This window comes from Podarcis vaucheri (genome assembly GCF_965113315.1).
Source record: "Podarcis vaucheri genome assembly, chromosome: 8".
Taxonomy (NCBI): domain Eukaryota; kingdom Metazoa; phylum Chordata; class Lepidosauria; order Squamata; family Lacertidae; genus Podarcis; species Podarcis vaucheri.
In genome coordinates, this window is record NC_138766.1 from 39,498,253 (window position 1) to 39,521,528 (window position 23,276).

Here is a 23,276-nt window from a genome sequence, read left to right on the forward strand (position 1 = left end):
TTAGTAGCGCCAGAGCAATTTTTTTATTTAGCAGCTTTCCACATGGAGTACAAATAATGCTTAAAAAAAACTACCAGTTTGTTGTTATTAACAGCTCAGAATATATGATGTGTTCAAGGACTGCAGAGATTCCTAACAGGCACAGGTGTCTGACGAGACACAGCCTCACAGCCAGGAGTATCACAGTGGGGAGGGGACTGCCACCCACTGAAGTCCGTCCCCCCCCCCCGGCCAGATCATTTGAAAACTTTTCATGATGACTTTCTTTTTCTAAACAGAAAACACAAGAGGTTTTGCCTTGTAAAAAAATCTGGGAGCTGCCCTCAAATTCTGGTTTGGTAAAATTTAATGTGATAAATTTAAAGAGAAAATGATGATTATAGGAGGATGTAGAAGTGAGAGGTTGGGTGAAGCATTACTGGTCATTTGCTGCTACTTTGACACATCAGATTAAGGAAAAATAATAGACTTCCTTTCTCCCCCACCCTTTATCTTCCGCTTGAAACAGTAGGTTAGGGCCTTATAGTCCTGTGGTTGTACTTAAAACTGAGCACACTATTTTTGTTGTTTGTTGATCTGCCGCTATAAAGTGCTCGATATGGAGTCAAAAATATTTCACCAGGCATCCCAGTGTGAATTAGTCTGGCAGGAGAAGAGGAGATGAAAATAGTGCACTTTTTAAAAAAGTTGCAAGGAAGTAACTTTCAGGTCCCAAAGCAACTTTGCTTGAAGGAAATATAGATTCAGTCCTTCAACTGGGAAACTTCATGAAGGTATGCACCCAAGAGTTTGACACCTTGAATATAGTTGTACCTAGGAAGAAGAAATCTAGGATTAATGGATGCAATGAAAATTCATCAACACCACGGCAAAAAATGCAGGGCACAGAAATACAGTATGTATTTGTGTCAGCCTAGAGAATCACAGGTGCTTACTGTCCTGAGTTACCTCTCTTAGGTCTAGACAGGTGCACCTATAGAAACATAAGTAGCTGCCTCTCTTATGCACAATATGCCTTACCTGTTGAGTTTCTCATTCTGAGAATGGGCTCCATCGTCTGCAGAGCCAACAGGAAGCAGCATTACATTCTTGCCTGTTGCTTCTTGGAAGGTCAGGGTGACAGGAATGCTTCCTCCTTCTCTGGTCAAATCTGGCTCTACGCCAAAGACTAGCAGGGGAGAGAAGTGAAAATACAGTGCACAACACTGACAATTTTTCATCTTTAAGTGAAAACTTAACAAACGGGTAGTCAACAAAATGCCATCCAGATGTTGTCGGACTGCAGGTTGCATCACTTGCAAGCTAGCATGAATGATGGGATCCCAGCTTAACAAATCACCCATCAGTCAAATTCTCTCTCTTCTGATTAATATCCCTCAAGTACTTTTCTATGAATGTGTACAAGCACCAAGAGAATAATGCTTGCCCCTGGGACAAAGTAATAATTAATCACAACAGCATTACAGCTAAGCAGGGCATTACAAAACTGATAAAAGGTTGCTTTTCATAACACAAGAAACCCATTTTAATCTCTCTGCTACATTCCAAGGGGATAGGTCTCTTTCTTATTGGGGCCATTTTGATTAAGATTTCAATATCTCACCTGTTTTCATAGCTCTTCTTCCAGCCATGTAGTGGGGATGGTTGAAATCTGAAACCCAAGGCTTTCCACCATGACCCAAGTACACTTTGAATTTGTTGGGGCTGTGCAGATCAGCAAACTTTTTGGACAAGTAATCTTTGACCTTTTTTAAAAAAAGAATAAACCTTAAGATTTCTAAGAAGAGTGGAGCAATTGCATTGGTGCTCAGTTCTTCATGCATGAATTCACCTGCAGTCAGGAAAGCAAGTTTTGAAACTACATCTGAAATGCTAAGCATCACCTTTATGCAGTTCGCCCACTTTCAGAGCAGGGACAAAACAGGAATTGCGTAGGCACAAATATTTTATATCCCAATTATGCATCTGTCTCACACTATCCTAGCATAAAATCCACAAAATGCCTAGCTACACAGAAAACAAGTGATTCACCTGAATAAATTTGTGGATGGGGTTGATGGATGTGAAGGAAGATTTTTTATTTTAAAAAACTCCAAACCTACAAAAACCACTTAACCCATGAGGGAGTGCCTTTCCCTGTCACAGAAAAGGACCTCTGCACCTGTCCAATTCTAAATTTAACAGCTGCTCTTGCTGCTAGAATAGTGCTCCAATTAATAACTGTTTGTCTAATGTGCATAATTAGTATTTTCCATATCAAGGAATAAACAGCACAATTAATTTCGACACCATTACTACCAAGATGTTTGAGAGCTGCAGCTTATAAATACTGGAGCTCTGTGAAAATGAGGGCCTTTCTAGCATGAAGACAATACACTGTGTCCATCTAAGGTCCATTACTGCCAGTCAGAGCAGAAAGTCCTGGAGAAGATGGACAAATATAAGATTGAGTATAAAGTGAGGAGGGACACTAAACTCAGGGGACTCGTGTTTACTTTTTGTCCTATACAGAGGTACATGTTTCTGCTTCCCTCCCCCTCCCCACAGCAGAGATGCATCAAATGTTAATTATATTCAGAGAAGACCCCTTGAAATAAGTGGGCATGACTAGCTGTCAACCATTCATTTCAAGGGGTCAACTCAAAGTAGAACTTCACTGGATGCAACCTGTTCTTTCTGCTTTCCTTTTTTCCAATTTATTTTATAGGTTTTCCAAAATTTTCAAACAAACAAACATACGTACATCTTAATTGTACTTAATCCAATCATAGTAACATTGTTAAGTGACTTCCTCAAATCCCCCTGGCTGAATTTCAGTGTATATCATTGTAACAGTTTTCCTAAACCAATTTTCTCATAAAATTAACTTAATCACTTAACATCTTTCTTTCTTTTCATTTTAACTTTAAACATGTTATTCTCTAACAATACATATTTAAATCCTAAGCCTATCTGATATTTGCAAATTTTTCCAATTAAGTTATTTTAACATATTTAGCTAAATAGTCTTTGAATTTCATCCTGTTCTTTCTGCTTTCCATCCCATCGCCTTCTATTTAAGACAACTAATTTTACTCAAGAGTAGTCCTACAGAAATTTATGGGCCTAACTGACTATGTGCATTAATTTCAATGGGTCTACTCTTGAGTTAAACCTGGCTGAGTACCACCCTTGGTGAGATTCATCTCAGGCTGGCCTTAGACCTGGATTATCACACACACAAACAAACAAACAAACAAACAAACAAACAAACCTGCTCAGTCACAACTTCTGGAGTCATGTCTGGCACCAGTCTGATTGAAAATTTGCCAATCACTTTCCGCGGAATCACAGTTTTAGCTCCCGATCCAGAGAAAGCTCCTTCTATTCCATGCAGGGACAAGGATGGGTATCGCCACCTGTGCATCAATATATCTTTCTAGAAGGAGAATTGAAGAAGAGATATGATAGGATTCTGGAAGCAGTTGTGAGTATTCACTCTAGAGCCAGAATTAAGTCGAAAAAAACTATCAACTTACTGGGCCAATCTGAATAGAAGAAGAATGTGCAAACCATTGTGTTTGGAAGCTTACACGCTCTTCCACCTTTCTATGCTAATCAAAAATGATAGTCATTATGTACCTTCTATTGTTTAGGACCAACATGGCAACTACTGTCCCCTAAATGGCATGTATAGAATTATAGAATTGTAGAGTTGGCCTGAGGGAGTGGCCACAGATGGTGATCTGGCCCACCAGGCCAAAAAGTTTCCCCACCACAATTTTAAAGACCTTCAATGAAGGGGACAAATTCCTCCCATTAGGGAGTGAGTTGCACAGATGGGGAGGAGGCACCACAGAAAAGGTTGCAGTAGTCCAGTTAGGAGGTCACTATAGCATGGATGGTTGTCTTCAGGCCATCCCTAAAATCTTATATTGCTGGGGCAGGGAAGTGTTAATGGGGAAAAATATGTAACAACACTGATTCTTCATTGCTAGAGGAACTGGATCCCAAAGATGAAGAGACCCATCATACCTTTGTTGCATGCAGTAGTCGTGTGGCTCCTACATCTTTTGCATATTCCTCCATATCAAAGTCAATTTGGTCATAAAGTTTACACTCTTCATCAGTGAGGGGAGCCACTGCATCATTTATGCCAGGGATGAGAATCTTCCCTTTCTTATCCACCAAGCAGCCTGCAACAAAGAAGACATATAATACCAAAGGCAGCCAGAGAAACCAAAAATCTTCAAATATTGCCTGCTGATATTCATAAACCTCTTGCTTCCATGTCACATAAATCGAACTGAAATAGCAGCCTGGAGAGTTCATGGAAAATACAATAGGCACCTGATCACTGAGGGCTGATAGGACTAAGATGGGAAACATGATCCATCCAGATATTGATGGATCCCATCATATCTGACTGTTGGCCATGCTGGCTCAGGCTGACGGAAGCTGAAGTCCCAACACCTTCCGGAGAGCCACAAATTCCTCAATCCTTGTGACAGAGGGAGCACAGCCAGCATCCTGTTTTCCAAGTGGTTTTAACATCCTCAGCAACTTTAAATCAAACAAATAAACTGAGAAGTCTTCAGTGCTGATATTTTCATTGGCTTTCAGCACCGCCAGCTAAGCTATCTGCCTTACAGCCAATTCACAGAGTGGTTGTTTTGGTCAAGCCCAGACTGAACACCATGGCGATAGTCATCTGAGCACTCCGCTGTGCTCCCACCTCCGATTTTTAGGACATTTCTGCTGACTCACTTGGCTGATAAATTCAGAGACTGAAGCAGTCATTCGTTTTGCATAAAATAATGAAAGGCCTCAAATATTTCCCTTTATTTTAAGGAACCTCATTTTTAAAAGTTCTAATTCACCTTTAAACTTGAATTAGAGCATAAATATGATAACTGCAATGTGGATTCACCTTTCCCAGTGCAAAAGTCAGAAACACAAACAGAAAACAAGCCCCAAGTCATTTGCTATAGCTGCTTGCTCATGACTTATGAACAGGCAATTCTTACGGATGTTAGCCAGCCACCTATTTCTAGTAATTAATTTCTAGGAGTTTTTATTACTGCTGGTGATGTCCAAAGGTTCTCCCCACTTGCATAAGATCTTCTGAGTGAAGACTGATTTCAGAGATTGCCCTTGTTCAGCCACTGCAAAAGCAGTAAACTCTATTTATTTACTGAGCCAAGGAAAATTTGGAACAACCGTCAGCTAAATCATCATTCCCAGGCCTTCCTTCAAGTAAAGATGAGAGACCAGTCTATGTGGCCAAAGTGATGGATGAGTGGATAGGCACCAAGGCACTGAACTGTTCATGTGATGCACCAGCAACAATCACAAGCTGCAGTGGTGCAGTTGAAGTATGATTTGTTTCAAACAGAAGCAGTTCATAACTATTTTAGCATACAGTCAGAGGCAGCAAAGATTCACTATGAGCCAACACATCCTTTGGTACAGAAGCAAAATGCTTGCCTATTCAATCCAACTGAATAACTCAACCCACTTGGATTAAGAACTCTAGACAGGGAATGTGGTCATCTCAGCAGTATGAGATTGTGCTGTAAAATGGGCTGGCTCCCATCTGACCTGCTGCCCCAAAGTTGCTTCCAGTCCAGCACTCTTACCACTCAGGGAGGGCAGGAGGGGAAGAGAGAATGTATCAGCAACTTCCATTTATTTATTTATTTATTTATTTATCTATCCATTCCATTTACCATGTCACACGATCTTATGACTTGAGAGAACAGAAAAAGTCTTAGCCTGGAGCTCAATTGAACAACAAATTGGGCTGTCTCATGGCTGCCCTTCAGATGTCAGATTGGGGGTGGGGGCACAGAGAGAAGGGCTGCAACTTATTGGCAGGAACCTACAGGAGGGGGGAAAGTCTTGCCAAGCCATAACAACAACTACTACTACTACTACTATTACTTCTATACCGCCCTTCACCTCAAGATCACAGGGTGGTTTACAATATAAATTAGGTTATCTGTCCACCCACCTAACCATTTTAACACATACAAACCAGATTTCTTATTAAATGCTGTCTGCCTTGTGCAAGATTTGAGTAGCAACCAGAGTCCACGCTCAACTGCATGCTTCAGCATAAACTAAAGTAGTATTCAAAAAGGTGAGAAGAAACTTGTGATTGTGCCTTGTAGATAACATTTACACTCAGATTATTTATGTATACCTTTGCCCCACAAACGGATCTTTGCCCTCATTAACACTCTGGCTAGTCCATCAATTGTTAACCTTGCTAATATCATAAACCCTAACTTGGCAGGGGTGGGGGTGTTGCTGTTATTTTTCCCCCAGTGAGAAGGCCTTTGAACTGCAAGCACATTGCTATTTCTTCTGCAGTTGCTAGAAGATTCCCATTTCTAAGAGCAGAACTAGGAGGTATGAGCTACTTACTCATCAAAGCAATGAGGTCCGTCATAGCCTCATGCACTGAGCCGCCATAAACTCCAGAGTGAAGGTCTTTGTCACTGCATTCCACCTGCATGTCAGAAACAAACAAACAAACAAACCTCAAACACAATCCATTAACAATCACATGCACATCATTATTTCCATCTTTCAGAATTACCTGGTAGCCACCAGCTTATTATACCATTGGGACCAGGTAAGAGTTAGGCTGTTTTGTTTCAGATAATCTTTTTTTTTTTTAAAAAAAACTACTCATTTTCAGTATTCTGCTTATGCTTAAAACTGAAATCGACTAAAATATTGCACTGTTGGTTCTATATTTATGCAAAGCTGAAAGAATCGTCCGAAGGAACCAAGCCACTAAAAGCACTTTTGCTGTGTCAGGAATGAGCCACATTTCTGCTCAAGGATTTTCTTTTTCATTTCTCTTTTTGCATGCAGCAGAAAACAAATTTAGAATAAATATAAATACATTTGTCCTCTTATCCAGTTTATCTGCTCTTAAGGTACATTAATGATAGGAGGCTGGCATGCCTTTCAAAGTTGGACCTACAGTGATGGTTACCAGGTCCACGTTTTTGCCCAACAAACAGTTTTTGCAAGACTCTACCTGGTTTGTTCAGCCTGCACAACAGCCTTTGAATAATGACTGTTAATTGCATCCCAAAGGTTCACTGGGGCTTTCCCCCACTCTCTTCCCATGGAAAGTAGCAGGGGGGGGGGAGCATCAGGAGAACCCCAAGAACAGCACATGGGGGAGGAGACAGAGGATCATTCCATCTGACAAGCTGAAATGCTTGTACAGATGCTATGTTTGTCAAAGTGTGACACTGAATTCCACCTATAATGTTTGATAGACACTAGAGTGCCATTATTACTGTGTTACAGATGCACACTTATAATTGTATATAAATAATATTCATAAGCCAAGTGCTATCGCATTTTCTAAAACGACGCAAGATTTGGAGTTCTGCATACTTCTGTTCAAACAAGTCAACCACACAGATGTCGACTCTTCAACAATTAAAATTAGTATCTTAGGTCAAGTAAGTTTTTCTCACGAGTAGATCTGTTGAAATTAATGAGCATAATTAAGTTAGGTCCTGGAATTTCAACTAGTCTGTTCTGAGTAAAACTAAGTTGAATACAACTCATAAAGTATACTTGTCTTCTTTAATAGGAATATTTGTTCTTTTAATCGTTACCTCTATGAAGTAATAGCAGATGCCCCTCAGGCCATAGGTGATACAGGGCTTCTTCTTGCCCAGCCAGTAGTTGTCAGAGATGCAAACATAGTCTACACCTTTGAAGAAGGAATCTTTCTGTGCAAAAATCAAATCATCAAGGCCTTCAGAGCCAGACTCCTCCATACCTTCTAGGCAGAACTTGACATTAACCGGAATTTCCTGTATGGAGAAAATGGAACAGAATGAGCTGAAGAGGGTGTGCACAGTGTTTTTCACAATTTAAGCTTGCAACAGGTTTTAATCAGTCAAACACCTGTTTAAAGAGAAAACTTTTCACCAGGCAAGCCTCCTGGGGAAGAGCATTTCACAAACTTGAGGTATTTCCATTTATTTTTTTCTAGTACCCCAAGATCCTGCAGCTGGAGCAAAGTGCAAAATAGTGGCTCAGAAAGAAAGACAGATACGATAGGTCATCCACAAGTACATCAGAGTCCAGGAATCCGTTTTCAGTACCAGAATTAAGCTTACAGTCCCTTCACACAAAACTCCATTCCTGGTTTCCCTTCCCTCCAAACTTGTAGCAGCATAATTTGGGGTGTGTGGGGTGGAGGTTGTTGCTATTGTTTAACAACTGGAAATGAGAACTGCAAATCATGTAGGGGCCAGACACCACACCTTGGAAACTCTGGGAACTTATTAAGAGTAGCTGGCAGGTTTGGTACAGGATGGGTGACAAGGAGGACTTGAACCCTTTAGCCCCTCTGCTATGGTTCTGATCCAGATTGGGGGGGGCACATTACTATTTCCATCAAGACAAAAGTTTTGTTTGCAACATTTTTTGTCGCTTGATGTACTGATGGGGCCGTCTTATATTAAGCCCACATCAAAGTGGCCCTTGACTGATTTGGGTGGTTCCAAACCTGTGGATTTGAATAGGAGTGGAGAACCTTTGCCAGATGCAGCCCTCTGTGCCCCTCTATCTGGTCCTCTGGATACACTTTAGGCCAGGGGTCAGCAAACTTTTTCCGCAGGGGGCCGGTCCACTGTCCCTCAGACCTTGTGGAGGGCCGGACTCTAAAACAACGAATTCCTATGCATACTGCGAGGGGGGCAAGTAGTCCTCCTCCCCACCTCACCCCCAGCCCTAGCCGCCTTCTCGGTTTGCTGCCTGCCTCATTCGCCTAAGGGCTGGCGGGGGTGACCGAAACAGGCTTCCTCCCCGTCTAGAGAAAGAAGGCGCTGCACTTATCTTCCCAGGGGCTGCCGCCGCCGCCACAACGACTTCTTGTGAAGCGGGGGTAGGCAGAGTGAGCACGTCTGCTCCGCTCTCTGGCCCACAGGAGCACCAGGGTGGCGGCGGCAGGAGGAAGAGGCCAAGCAGCGGCAGCTCTGCCAATTAAACGCCGCACCTGGTTTACCTCAACGCAGCGCAGGAACGTCTCTGCCAATCAAACGCCTCTGAGGTAAACCAGGTGCAGCGTTTGATTGGTAGAGCTGCCACTGCTCGGCTTCTTCTTCCCATTGCCATCGCTGGGAGTCTTGGCTTCATGGTGGGTTCTGGCTTCATGGCATGGGCCGGATTTAGGACCCAGGTGGGCCTGATCCAGCCCAGGGTCCGTAGTTTGTCGATCCCTGCTTTAGGCCATATCTCTAAACTAGCCACCCCCTTCACTGGCCTTGAGAGTTTTTGCCTGCCTAGAATGTGTCCTTGAATTCTGATAACGCTGCTTGCTTGCCTGATGGAGGATACAGAGGGGTGGGGGGTGTAGAAATTAGGCTATTGTATAAAGATAAAATCGGTTGCTTCACTCACTTTTATCTCTGCCCCACATGGCAGCATGGAGCCCCCAGAAGGTTACGCATTCCTCTGGCTGAAACAAGTTTCCCCCACCCCTGAATTAGAGGACATAATGTCTGTACCAGTCCTTGAGCAAATCAGCCTGTAAATTACCGCTCTTCTGTTATGAATAGCAAATGCCCCTGGTGGCAAATTACTCAGGACTAGAACAGCCTCGCCTTCCTCCAGCCCTAAACAACTAACAGAATGGGCAGTGCTTGTGTGTTTCAGGGGACATGTGCTGTGGGAGTCACTCCCCGCTGTCAACCCTAACTCGCTCTTCTCACTTATCCAGTACAATAGCATTCACCTACCTGGTGGCTGGCTGGGGCTGATGGCAGTAGCGCTCCAAACCCATCTGGAGGGCAGCAGGTTGGCAAAAGTTAGGGTAGCTCAGTTGGTAGAGCACGAGACTCTTAATCTCAGGGTTGTGGGTTTGAGCCCCACATTGGGCAAAAGATTCCTGCATTACAGTGGGTTGGCCTAGATGGCCCTCGGGACCCCTTCCAACCCTACATTTCTATAGAACAGCACAGTGAGCAGGAGCTCAGGCTTGGGACCAGAGCAGCTCCTGACTCAGCTGGTGATGAACTTCAGCAATCTAGTGCTATGTGGCAATTGCAGTCATTCCACCTGGCTGCAGCTGAGCAGGGGGGAGAGGCAGCACAACCCCTTCCACCATCTTCACTGAGACCAATTGTTGTTTGGCTCCTCCTCCATGGCCAGTCGACTCAGTCATGATGCAACTAAAAGTCTTGGATATTCATATCTGTTTGATTTACATCTTCCCTTCCAATACTTGTAAACCTGAGGTTGAGGTCATTCTCGGTAGTGGCGCCCGCCCTGTGGAACGCCCTTCCAGCAGATGTCAAAGCGATAAACAACTACCTGACATTCAGAAGACATCTTAAGGCAGCCCTGTTCAGGGAAGTTTTTAACATGTGATATTTTACTGTATTTTTGGTTTGTATGGAAGCTGCCCAGAGTGGCTGGGGAGGCCCAGCCAGATGGGCGGGGTATAAATAATAAATTATTATTATTATTATATTATTATTATTATTATTATCGTTTTTTCATCTTTGTACAGTGCCTAGGAAACTTTCAGAACTAGATAGGTAATGACAATGATGAAGGCTAAGAAAGGGGTAAAAGGAGCAAACCTAAAACATAGCTTGCCTAGTGTTGCCTTGTTGCAGCCTTGGAGAGCAGAACAAGCTGGGGGGAAGCCAAGCAAATACTTCCAGAGAGTCAAAAAACTTGCCATTCAGCAGATAACTAATTCTGTATCCAGCAGGTTTAATCATTATCTTTACTGATAACTGCAGTAGTTTAAAACAGTGAAGGTCCAAAATTTAATCTTTTACCAGCGAAGCAAGCTGAAAGAGAATGCAAACCATACCTGTTTAGTTTGTTGATAAGCCTCCAGGGCATTCAGCCAGGCAAGCACTGGGCCTTTATCATCTGTCGACCCTCGGCCATACAGCTTTCCTAGGCAGAAGGAGTGACAATACTCTTAATTAAAACCATTCACAGGCCATGCAGTTTCTTCCAAAACAGCATACCATTATAAAGTAATAAAATTATTTATTATTGTGAATAATAATAATAAACCCCAGCAAAACAAAAGCAGATTGGAGCAGAAAATTAATCCTAGTACATGAGCCAGGACCAAAATTAGTAGCAAACTGGTACTACTGAGGGTAAGATCTAAACCCTCAGTAGTTGGAGAATATCTGGAGTCCTTAGTTATCACAGTCTTATACATTTTTTTATGATTCTGAAGTTCCAGGTTCCCAGGTCCTTATTCAACAAAGAGCTCTGTGAACAACCTAAGTTTATTTGACCCTACACCAAAAAATGTGAATAGTGATAGTCCAAATCATGCATTTTCATCATTAGTAAACACTCCACTTCAAGCTGCACCATCATTCTCTGGGGCAAAATGTTATCTTTGCGCAATGGCAACAGCTGCCACAAATCAATAAGGGAACCCCAAAATAAGAATTGAGCCAGCCCAAGTGACACATTTGCACCACAAGGAAAATATCCCATACAAGGAAATGGTCACTGAAGGAACCTTGGATGGAGAGCTGCAAGGAAGCTATAGTTACCATAGTGTCAGTTTGTGAAGGCTGGAATTAGCTTAGTCGTTAGCCTTTGAATCAACAACCACAAGCCTACCTATTACTATAATGAACAAAATGGAGTATTTCCTGGCTACTGAGCATTCTCAGTCTTTACTGGGGTTTTTCTTTGGATGGGTGGGTGGGTGGAGAGCAGGTCCACTGCACCATTATTGTATTTTTCACCATTATCTGCATTTAACTGTGGTTGGAATTCCTGCTACTTTTTTTTAGAGTAATGTCTAGCTTGACAGGCATTTTATCTTTGCAGGTAAAAATTCATAGAGAGGCAAGCCAGGTGTTTGCATGCCTTACCGTCTCTTTCCACCAAGGTGAAAGGTTCGCTGTCCCAGCCATCGTCTAGTGCTGCAGGTTGTACATCCAGGTGTCCATAGATGCAAACTGTCTTCTTGCGAGGATCTGAGCCAAGTTTGCCCAGAATGATTGGAGGCAGAGGAATCTCTGAACCGTCAGGCAGCTAGAATTAGAGATGCAAACTGTAAATGGCAAAATGCATCTAAGGGCCTTTATTATTATTACCGTATTATTATTATTTGAGGTACCATGAATTCCATTGCAAGATGTATAAGCCAATGTTCTCAAAAGCACATTTCTGTATTATTATTGCAGGTATCCAAAGAGGGAGAGAGGAACATGTGGTCATGAAGATGCAGCTGGACTATAACCGCCACCATCCATGCCTACACTGCCTGGGGCTGATGGGAGTTGTAGTTCAACAGCATTCAGAGGACCACAGGTTCCCCATCCCTGCTTTAAGGTATTGTGGGCCACATATGATCTGCTGTTCCTTAGCAGCCCTGACCTGTTTCCCCTTCCCTGCATTTCCTTCTGCTGCTGCTGCTCCCCTTGGCTGCCTAAACTCCTGTGGCAGCTTCCATATTTTCTTAAGATACCAAGGATGCAAGTACGCAGTGCAAAAACACCAAGCCAATGCATTTTCATGTGATAACATTGCATTACGCTTCTGAAAAACAAGGTACATTAGGGTTTTAAGAAGTGCCTTCTCTTCTATAATGCAGCTGAAAATGCAACTCATGTGGTGGTCTGCAATCAGAAAATATGCGAAACTCTGAAATGAATACTATTGAGTGCACTGTTTAAGTTCGCAGGAAATATTTATTAATAATTTTAAGTTTCTGCAAGGAACGCACTGCTACATTGTGCAAGCAGGGGGGGAAAGAATGCAAATTCAAAAGGTACCATTCAATACATTAAACAAGTTCCTATAACATAGTTAATCATAGCTCATCTGGGAGTTACACAGAGAGCAGAATCTAATTTCTACATATTAAAACCAAATGAGTCATGAAATATGGTGGTTTCCTTTTCCAGGTTTCCTGCTAGGGCTTGTTTGACTTGATTCACATGACATTGAATGTCATGGTGAAATTCTACAGGAGTGGGGAACCTTTCACCCATCAGATGATATCTGATATGTTATTATTTATTAAATTTGTGCGTTGTTGCTAAACTATCAGTCCCTGGCAAGCATGGGCAATGGCTGGGGATGATGGGACATTCAGCAACATCTGCAGAGCAAACGGTTCCCTACATCTGGTCTACAGCAAACTCCTTTTGCTGTAGACACAAATGACAGAATGGAGAGCTGCAAGTTTTCCTAAGCAGAGGGGGCCACTAGGGGGCGCATCGGAAGATGGCTGACAAGAACATCTCTCCGACCCACACGAAGTAATTTGGAGGCTATAATGTGGGATAATTAGCCTCCTTGCTCCCCCCAGGATGGTGGGGGGGGACTGCCCTTGCCTTCTGTGCCCTACACTACCCCTGAATTTGTGGGGGTGGGGGCACTAGGCACAAAGCCCTCCTGTGGGATTCCGGCACTCCTGGACGCCGTCCCTGATCCGCGCCACTAGCTGCAAGAACTTCAAAAGAAACAATTTGGATGAAGCTAATTGCACATATTTCAAGGAAGGAGGGGGAGTAAAGACTGCTAACAGAAGAGATCTCTGATAAAACAAGACAAGAATAAATCATGAGAAGATACGCCAAGATACGGTATGGCAAATGACTGATGGGTAAGGGAAAAAAAACTTTCCTTTCTTTCCTTATGTGATTAAACAAGAATCCCCTCCCCTCACAAGTCAGAAATGTCGTTTTAAGGACTTAAGCTGTGGATTTAAGACTGTGTGGAGATAAACTTTTGAACCAAGGCATGTTTTGAGAAGAGCGTGGGATGTACAAGAGCTCTGGAATGGCGCAGTTAAAAATGGCGTCGCCATATTGGGAAGTTCTGTCGGAGGTCTTGAGTCTGGGAGGAGAAATAGAGAAATAGAGCTGCTTTTATATTGTGGGTGAAACTCCTCAGAGGGACTTAAGAGCGACAGTTTTACGAGATAATGATGGAAAGAGCGATGTTATCTATGAAGGTGATGATATATGGAAACCATCTCGATTTGAGGATTGGAAGAACGGAAAAATTCACACAGGATTAATATTGGTGTTTATCGGCTTAAGGAGACTATCAGAAGAGATCATAAAGAAAAAAGAGAAAATATATGAACAAGATGTGATGTGGAAACAGCAAGATAAGACTGGACAGAATTATGAACTCTGTTTGGACCGATTTGGTCTGATTTGGACATTAATGCAGTAGCAAGAAGATGAACAGAATCCCCCTTCGGATCTTGAAATATGGGTCCCCCCAACAAAATTTAAAATTCGGCTTTGTAATTCGGAACTTATGTGATGTGATTTAATTTGATTTGATTGGCCGGTTAATAAAAATTATTTTTTAAAAAAAGTTTTCCTAAGCAGAAGTAGTACAAGCTGCTGTTGGCAAAACTAAGTTTGGAGACTTAAATATCACATCTAGCTTGTGGTTCTAACACATCTTTCCATTTAATACGGGTATTTTAAAAGTAGAGATAGCATCAGAAGGGATGTGTAATCATTATCAGGGTTGCAGCGGGCAGGGAAGACAACTCTTCCCTCCCTTGATGTGGTCCTCTCAAAACAGCCACTGGATTGAAAAAATGTTACTTATCCCAGTGGCTCCAATGCAAAACTAGAGTTGTTCTTATTACATGGCAATGGTTTTCAACCACTGATACACAGCCTGAGACAAAGGCAGGGCTACCAGAAAACAAAAACCAAGCCTGCCCTTGAAGGTAAAAGCAAAGCAAAACAAAACCACCCACAACCCACATAAATAAATGGAACAAGAAGAAGAAGAAGAAGAAGAAGAAGAAGAAGAAGAAGAAGAAGAAGAGTTTGGATTTGATATCCCGCCTTTCACTCCCCTTCAGGAGTCTCAAAGCGGCTCACAATCTCCTTTCCCTTCCTCTCCCACAACAAACACTCTGTGAGGTGAGTGGGGCTGAGAGACTTCAGAGAAGTGTGACAGGCCCAAGGTCACCCAGCAGCTGCATGTGGAGGAGCGGGGAATCGAACCCGGTTCACCAGATTACGAGTCTACCACTCTTAACCACTACACCACACTGGCTGAGCATGATACAGCTTGCTTCAAAGACAAGGCTTTGAAGAGCAAGCAAGGCTCATGGTTCAAGCAGCAACCCCCAAGACTCCCTTCCAGATCATACAGAAATTTGTCCCCCATCAACAGCCATGCCATGCTAGGTCTTAGAAAGAAGACAGTGAAAGCAGCAATCTTTATAAGATGTGAAGCAAGCGCACAAATGGAGATCTTCAGGCAGTAAACTAAGCAACTGTAGCACAGTTCTGGCAGCTGGGTGCTGCTATTTGCTTCTAAGCCGCCCCCTCTCCCCCCAGGACCAGACAAGTACAGCAATTGTCCACAGGCAATAACAGGACATAGGAAACACCCCTAACCCAGGGTGCTGTATCCAATTGAAACCACTACCTCGGCTAAATCTACCTACCTTCTGTTTTCCGATATCCTTCAACTCTGTTGTGCCACCCAGCCGCTCAATGTCCTTGGCAGCAACTTCCATCATTCGTTTGATTTCTCCCCTCTTTTCCGGCCATGCCGACACACTCTGGATAGCCACCCATTGGGCCAGCCGCTGTAGGTAAGCAGTTCAGGAAAGAAGCAGGACCGGAGATGAGAAAGATAATAAAACATCTGAGGCTTTTATTTTGCTTGGCTAGGATTTTAGAGGAGGCAAACTGCAACGGTGGGTGTTTCGGAAGACGAAACACTAATGCTCCTCTCCATTTTCCAACCGTGTGTGTGCGCGCGTGCAAACACACACACATGCCCCGTTGCCCCATTACTGGAGAGAACCAGAGACCCCCCCACCCAGCCAATCTTGGGAGGTGGGGTGCAAACCAGAGTGGAAAAAGCCAGTTTTTTTTAAACAATGTCATGTGTTAAATAGTGTTTTCACTCTATTCTTACCCAGCGGCTCCCAACCCTTTTACCATTTAGTACACCTTCTGATTTTACAGTAAAGCTGAAATTTATCACATTTGTTTATGGGCACACTCCAGCACTCCTCTTTGCATTTGCCTAGTTCAAATCACAATGTGGGAGCAAGTAAAGCCCACTTCAGAGCCACAGCACTGTAGCAGACCACCTGATTTGCACACTAAGGATCATAAGTTCAATCCTCAGTGTCTCCAAATAGAAGTGGTAAAGACCCCTGTTTGAAATCTTAGTAAGCTACTGCAAGTTCGTGTAGACAATATCAGTTAGCCAGATAGACCAAGGGCCTGAGTCGATATAAAGGCAGCTTCCCATGTTTCCTATGACTACACACAGGCTTTTTCTATTCAATATGGCTGACTGTCATGGTGACAAGCGGCCCCATGAAAGTGGCCGTTTACAAGGGCTGTTGGAGCTTCTGGCTTCTGTCAACAAACAACTTGTTGGTCAGCACTTAAATTGTGCTCAGAGGCTACACCCAAGCCACGACTAGGTTCAGTTCCTCCAGCCAAGTGATAGTGCTACTCACAATATATGTGCATGTGTGGGCGCAACTGCAAAACGCTGTTACCATTTCCCAGTCTTCCATTCATTTCACAAACCATCCAAGGGCCTCTAAATGAGGCAGCAAACCTGTGTCTAAGCTAAACCAGTTCAGATTGCTGCTAAGGAATCATATGAATGAATGCTCCTCCACACAAAAGCGCGCACGCGCACACACACACACTTGCAGTCTGAACCAATACTGTCCAGATGCAGAAAATGTACACTCTCCTCAATCTAAGTAGTAAAGAATTTTGAAAATCTTCATGGAAATAAGTCATGAATTATATTGTCCTCCAACCTCCTGATCATCTGTATGTGTTGTTCTCCGCAAAGGAAACAGCAACTCTAGAGGTTTCATTGCGGCCCATGAATCTTATGGCTAATGCAGGCTTAATGTTCTTTATTCCTTGGCTAGTACTATCAATGCACTGATGGAAACCTTAACCATTGTTAAGGTGTGGTAGGTGTGGAGAGAGAGAGAGAAGCATACGATACTCTTGGGTTTCTTAACTTTGAGACTGGAATAGTATGTCTGTACCAGTTTGTGGTTTAAGAAAATTATGGAACAGGAAGCATTTAGAGATGGGTGGCTCTGCAAATGAAAACTTCCCAAGCCACCAAGGATACAGTCCTCCCACTCAGCATGTGGTTTTTAGGACAGCCAGATCAACTTTTCGGCTGTCACCTAAGACTAGCCAGCAACTGCTCTACAACACTTGCTTCACAAGCCTGTTATTTAGAGAAGGAATTTTGCAGCTCAACATATGCATACAGGTTTGAATCCAAACTTAAGCCTTCTGTGAATAAAAATCATCTTTCAGTCCAGGGACGACTTTTGATCCAGCAGAAGGAGAATGGGGTAGGTGGTGGTTTTAACGGATTCCTCCCCCAACCCCCAATTCTAGAGGATCTCCCAACTTGTCCCCAGTGGATTCACTGCACTGTTTGTAGCACAGCAGCAAAAGTTTTCTCCTCTGCCAGCGGGATGTCCCCTAAGTGATGCTCCTACTGGTGGCAGCAAAATCAGGATGTAAGGTATAGGCTCTGCAGCCTGAGGAAGCCAAGACTGGATGTAAAATGTCCACAGAAGAGGCCACTTACCTCAACATACAGGTCCTGGTGTTTATCAACATACTCAAAGAGGGGCTCAAGGACAGATGACATTTTCTGATCTGAATAGTGCGGCTGAAAAATCTAAAAGGCAAATTGAAAAAAGAAGAAAGGGGAGACAGGATATTTAGATTCCAGAGCTTTCCAAAAGTTTGCAGTATTAGCTGACAAGAGGGTGCCTTTATACTTTACACATGAATGTCTGCCTATAAACTGCCTCACTGCAGTTTCAGGGAAGTCATGAGGACTTGATAAATGAGGCAGCTCACCATGAATCAATCTGCAGATCACATGATGGAAGTAAGCAAACTAAGAAAAGCAGTGTCAGCTCTCTACTTAAAACTGCAGTTTTAGGGGAGGTCACTCTTGTGACAAGCATCAATTTAAGATGAGCTGTGTATATCTTGTTCCTCTTTGCTTGACAAACTGCACAGTGCTTGTGGTGAGCAAATCGGCAGGGACTGTCGAGAGAACCATTTACATACAAGAGTGATCTCATAGCAGAGGCTCAACAGCAAGTTTCAAAATCAAGGTGTGTTCATGAGCACTCAACTAGCTCGTTCTGCAGGAGCCAGGGGGAGAGGTGAGCCAGCAGAGTTAACAGGGACTGCAGGAATTAGGAGAAGCACTGGCTGGATTCATGGTTTTTCCCACATTGTGATTTTTGCATAGGGCGTGCACACACAAGATTCATGATATATTGCCAGGCCAAAAATTATGAAACTGATATGATGATATGGACTTCAGACAGGTTTTGGACAATATATCACCCAGCCCTGCCATTCACAATCAACATTTTACAATATAAGCAGAAGAAAGTGGTTGTGCACATTTTTGTGCCATCTTCAGGAACATGCCACAACTAATGAGCACCAAAGGAAAGTGGCTGAGCACCTGAACTTTTAAATTTGCTTTGTTCCAGCCTTGGAAGAATTCTCATGCTTGGCAAACAGGTTTTCTCACAGTTTAATGTTTCAATTGGTCTTCTGTTATCACACAACTGATCCACTCTGGAGTGTCAATTTAACAATGGCAGTTACTGTTTACTTCATTCCTTAGTATTCCCACCCACATACACCAAGTCCTAATAGAATAATTTCAAGAACAATTTCTGCAGCCAGCAGTTTTACAACAGTGCTGTAGGTAGAATGTCATTTAGCAGTAAATATAGAATCAAATATTCATGCTGTCTACTTTAGTGGGCTTCATCCAGATTTGAGTCAAAGTATACCACCATAGGGAGGCTGTCACATCACTTTCCCTGTGGGAAGCAATTCCACTCCACTCTCAGCTGTAATATTTGAATGTACTGCCCAGTGTGGCAGATTTCTAGGCCCTTCTTCCAGGGGCTTCCTGCTCTGATATCTGGATTTGGAATGGGCTTTCCAAAGAAGTACTTTTTGCAGAAGCTTTTGTACAAGCAGGGAGGTAAGTGGTACAGTATCAGGTCCAATATGCTGTCTGAAACTCTGGAGAGCAACTGTCAGTCAGTACAGACAATAGATGAACCATGGGTCTGCAACCCGTGGCTCCGGAGCCGCATGTGGCTCTTTTACACCTTTGCTGCGGCTCCGGGGCGGATACTAGCGAGGGGAGGAGGTGCATTGTGTGCCCCGACACTCCCCACTGTGGCGGGCGCTGTACTGGCTGTGACGCCGCATGGGGGCGGTGCGTGCGTTAGTCACTCACCATCCCGACATCACCTTCCCGCCCGCCCGCTACATTGTAAGGGGCATGTACGCTGGTCACTGCATTGAAAGGGGGCATGTACGCTGGTCACTGTTTTGAAGGGGAGTGAAGAACACACACACAAAAAAGGTAACTTGTTAATTTAATGTTTATTTCTATGAGGAGGAGTAATTCTGAGGGGTCAAACAAAGAAATAATAAAAAAGTGACAAAAAAGTTATTTTTATAATGACGAGTTTTGCGGCTCCCAGGTTTTTTTTTCTTCGGATACGGGTCCAAGTGGCTCTTTTTGTCTTAAAGGTTGCAGACCCCTGGTCTAATTCAATATAAGGCAGATGTTGATGTGATTTATTTTTATTTTTTCACTGAGGGTGTGACAGCTCAGCAAAACTAAATTTTTAAACTCTCTGGTTACTTTTGTTTTTAGGTATTTTTAATTGATTGTTGCTTGATAACTACCTTTAAATATTTTTAAAGACATTCAGCACAGAAGTATTTATAAATATGGGGGAGAGAGAGAAAAAACCAGAACTCTTTGACCATATCACTCATGCCTACAGTCTAGACTAACATTAATTTAAAACAGTTTTTATGGCTTGTGGGCATGAGAACACACTGAACTAGCACACCAGGTTCTTTAGATCAAATAGAGTCTAGTTTGTGGGATTCTTTTTTGTCACAGATGCCTCAGTTTTGCCAATTTAAGAAAGGTGCAGAGTTGGAGGGGGCAGCATTCTTAGAATTAGGGAAGGAATGTTCCTTTGAGCACATACTCAGCCCAGAAATTTGTTTTCAGTCCCAGAACAGAGGCCACAGTCTTCTCACACAAAAATCCAGTAATCCAAATAGTCCTGCATCGTGCTATCAAGCTGTCGTGTGCACGTGTGCAAAACACTCAGTGAAGATACACTGCACAAGAAAGAAGCGAAAGGGAACTGGAACTGAAACTGGCAGAAAGCAGGAAAGGGTACAAGAAGTTGCCACCGTGCCATTGCTACAGCGTGGAAATGCAGAGGCTATGGAAGGCCCATTCCTAAAACAGACAACAGTAGTCAGCAATGACAAGAGATATGTGCTCCTGCATTCATCAAAGCTACTTTTTTCTTTCTCCCACAGTTCAGCTCAGATGCTTACAGTTTTAAGAAGCCTGCCTTGTTCAGTTTGTTGCGCAGGTTCATGCCACTTTATGGCGCATCCTGCACTGGCCTGTCACTTTCAAGAGGCACTTGCTCTCCTTCCTCAGTGGCACAGCCCACAGAAACCTGCAGTTTGGAGGCCCCACATGCCACTTGCCTTAAAGAGCATAAAGACACAGCAGCAGGAGGCAGCAGCTGGGATGAGATCCTTTGAGGTGCAATGCAACCAGGGCTGGCCCAAGACATTTTGCCACCTGAGGCCAACCACCACATGAGGACCCCTCACCTGCCTGCCTGGGAAGGAGGAGTGAGGAAGTATCTAAGTCAGGCACGTGGGAGGAGGGGCGGATAAAGATATACATCAGCTACTGCTACCCTGTGAATCCTGCTACCTGAGGCAGTCACCTCGCCTCACCTCATGGGTGGGCCGGCCCTGAGCACATCGGGCAGCCCCATTTGCAGGACACCTTCAAGCCCCTGGGAAAGCAAAGGCCCCGCCCTTCGCCCTTTTGACACGCAGCTCCCAAGGAAGCAGGGCGGAGACCCACCAAGGCCGAATTAGGCCCATTCCGCTCCCCAAAGAGGAACCCCGTCCCGTCCCGCAGCCCCGCCTGGATGGAGCCCACTCACCCTGCGGATCGGGGCGGGTCTCCACCTCCTCGCGCGGCAGCCGGGGCGGAGAAGTGCCCTGCAGCCCCCGGACAGGATCAACGCCGCAGCCATCGCTGCAGGGTGGCGGGGGGAGCGGAGGGGATGGGAGGGGACCAAGGGATGAGGCGACAGGCGCAAATCCCCTGCGGCTCCTCCTCGCCATCTGCCCACAATGAGAAGCGGGAGGCGGCGGCGGTGGGGAAGGGAAGCGGACCCCGGCAAAGTTTGCCAACTCGGCACCCCGGATCTGCAGCCCCCTTCCCCTCCCCCCCCTTGAACCAGCTGTGCCGGGACGGAGCCGCTACTCACCCCGCGCCGCGTTCCCACGTGCACCTTTCGCCGTTGCCGTCCAGCAGCGATGGAAGAGCGAGCAAAAGGCACAGAGCTCGGGTCTTAAAATCCTCTCGGGGGCCCCGCCCCTTTGGAACCGCGCGAAGGCCAATCAGCGCCCGTCCGCGCGGCTCGGTTCGGAATCATTGGCCGCGAAGCAGGAAGGAGAGAAGGCCAGAAGGGAAGCGAAGAGGGCCGCGAGGAGCCCCAGAAGCCCGCTGGCCCAGCCTTTAAAGGACTCGCGTCGGTGCTTCCCGGCCGTAAGGTCTTGGGAGTCGTGAGCCTTCCGGTTAGGAGCCGGAGAATATGCCGACCTGTTGCTAGAGCTGCGTCAAGGGGCTGGCGCAGCGGGTCTCAGGCATGGGAGAGACTCAGAAAGGGAAGCCTCTCCCACCGCACACTCGGATTGTGGAACAGATTGCCCGAAATTTAGATATAAGTTCCACCGAGATGCACAGCCGGTGGAAATAATAATTCATTCGCAAGGGAAGGGCGAGTTTGCTTAGTCGGTTGGTGAAGGACCGATGGGGTTCGTTTTTGATAATTTAATATGTAGATATAGATACAGATATATGTGAAGACAGGAGTGCCTGGTGTGCTCTGGTCCATGGGGTCACGAAGAGTCGGACACGACTAAACGACGAAACAACAATATGTGTGTGCATTGTGCCAAACCGAAGGCCAGGTGCAAGGATGACACCTCCGGTCCACTTGCATGAAGATTATAATTTCACAAGAGGATGTTTCTAGAAGATATGGGGTTAGCTGAAAGGGAGAGGCACCAAACAATTTATGGGTTACAAGTATAGTAAGGGAGCAAATCAAGGAAGCTGTAAAAGTCAGAAGGCAACTTTGGCAAAATACAGAATTGTAGAGTTGGAAGGCAAACTGAATGTCCTTTAGCCCAACCCCCTGCAAGGCAGGAATGTCAACTGAAGCATCTATGACAGAAGGCCATCCAACCTCTGCTTAAAAACCTCCAAGAAAGGAAAATCCGGCACCTCTGAGGGAGTCAGCAAATATTAACATACAGTGGTACCTCGGGTTACATACGCTTCAGGTTACATACGCTTCAGGTTACAGACTCCGAAATAGTACCTCGGGTTAAGAGCTTAGCTTCAGGATGAGAACAGAAATTGTGCGGCGCCAGCAGGAGGCCCCATTAGCTAAAGTGGTGCTTCAGGTTAAGAACAGTTTCAGGTTAAGAATGGACCTCCGGAATGAATTAAGTACTTAACCCGAGGTACCACTGTATAAGAGAAAAAGGCATGCAGCAAATTAACACAGTGAATGTAAATTAAGTACCCTGGTTCTTAAGACAGCTCTGTAATATGTTGTCATATTTAAAACAGAAGAAATCAGAGCTCATATTCAAAAAGCAGCACCCAAAAATCTCAGCTGAAATAACAGCAGGTTTTTTTCATACTGTACATTTTGCCTTTGAAAAAAAACCAAAAAAATCCTGTGGTGTGCGCTAGCATGAACAGTCCACAAGGTGGCCTCTTGTGCCAGCAGTGAAAACTACGGTTAACTAAAAATAACTGGTTTTTCATCTTGAACTAAAAGAAATGCATATATTTACTTGCAGTAAGTTCCAGGCTTCGTAAGCTATTAGAATGTTTGGATCTGTGCATTTTGTAATGAGATGCTAAACTTTTCAGTATCACTATCAAATCAAACTCTGTTGCATCAGTAGCAGGACCTCACTTATAAATTGGTCTCATTCCACAGGTCTGCCTTTCTCGACATAGTTAAATTTGGGATCCTTAAACAAAGAAGCAGAAATCACTGCCTTGCTCACTTTTTCTGAAATGAGTGGCAATATGAGAGAAATTGTGTCACACACAGTGTTAGATTT

At 44.2% G+C, this 23,276-nt stretch overlaps 1 protein-coding gene across 2 annotated transcripts; it reads right to left on the bottom strand.

The window, feature by feature from the left end:
* CNDP2 (carnosine dipeptidase 2) lies at positions 1-21,538 on the bottom strand. Of its 2 annotated transcripts, none has more exons than XM_082235269.1 (12): positions 21,398-21,538; positions 17,605-17,697; positions 15,452-15,595; positions 11,886-12,048; positions 10,847-10,935; positions 7,629-7,829; positions 6,409-6,493; positions 4,015-4,175; positions 3,254-3,418; positions 1,604-1,745; positions 1,021-1,168; positions 1-813 (listed from the first exon to the last, which is right to left on the bottom strand). In XM_082235269.1, exons 2-12 carry the CDS (start codon positions 17,665-17,667, stop codon positions 744-746), a joined length of 1,431 nt encoding a protein of 476 aa, XP_082091395.1. In that variant the 5' UTR covers positions 17,668-17,697; positions 21,398-21,538; the 3' UTR covers positions 1-743. The 2 variants fall into 2 exon arrangements, with proteins under 2 accessions (XP_082091395.1, XP_082091394.1); XM_082235268.1 differs by lacking the exon at positions 21,398-21,538 and adding an exon at positions 21,068-21,187.
* Positions 21,539-23,276: the final 1,738 nt, after the last annotated feature.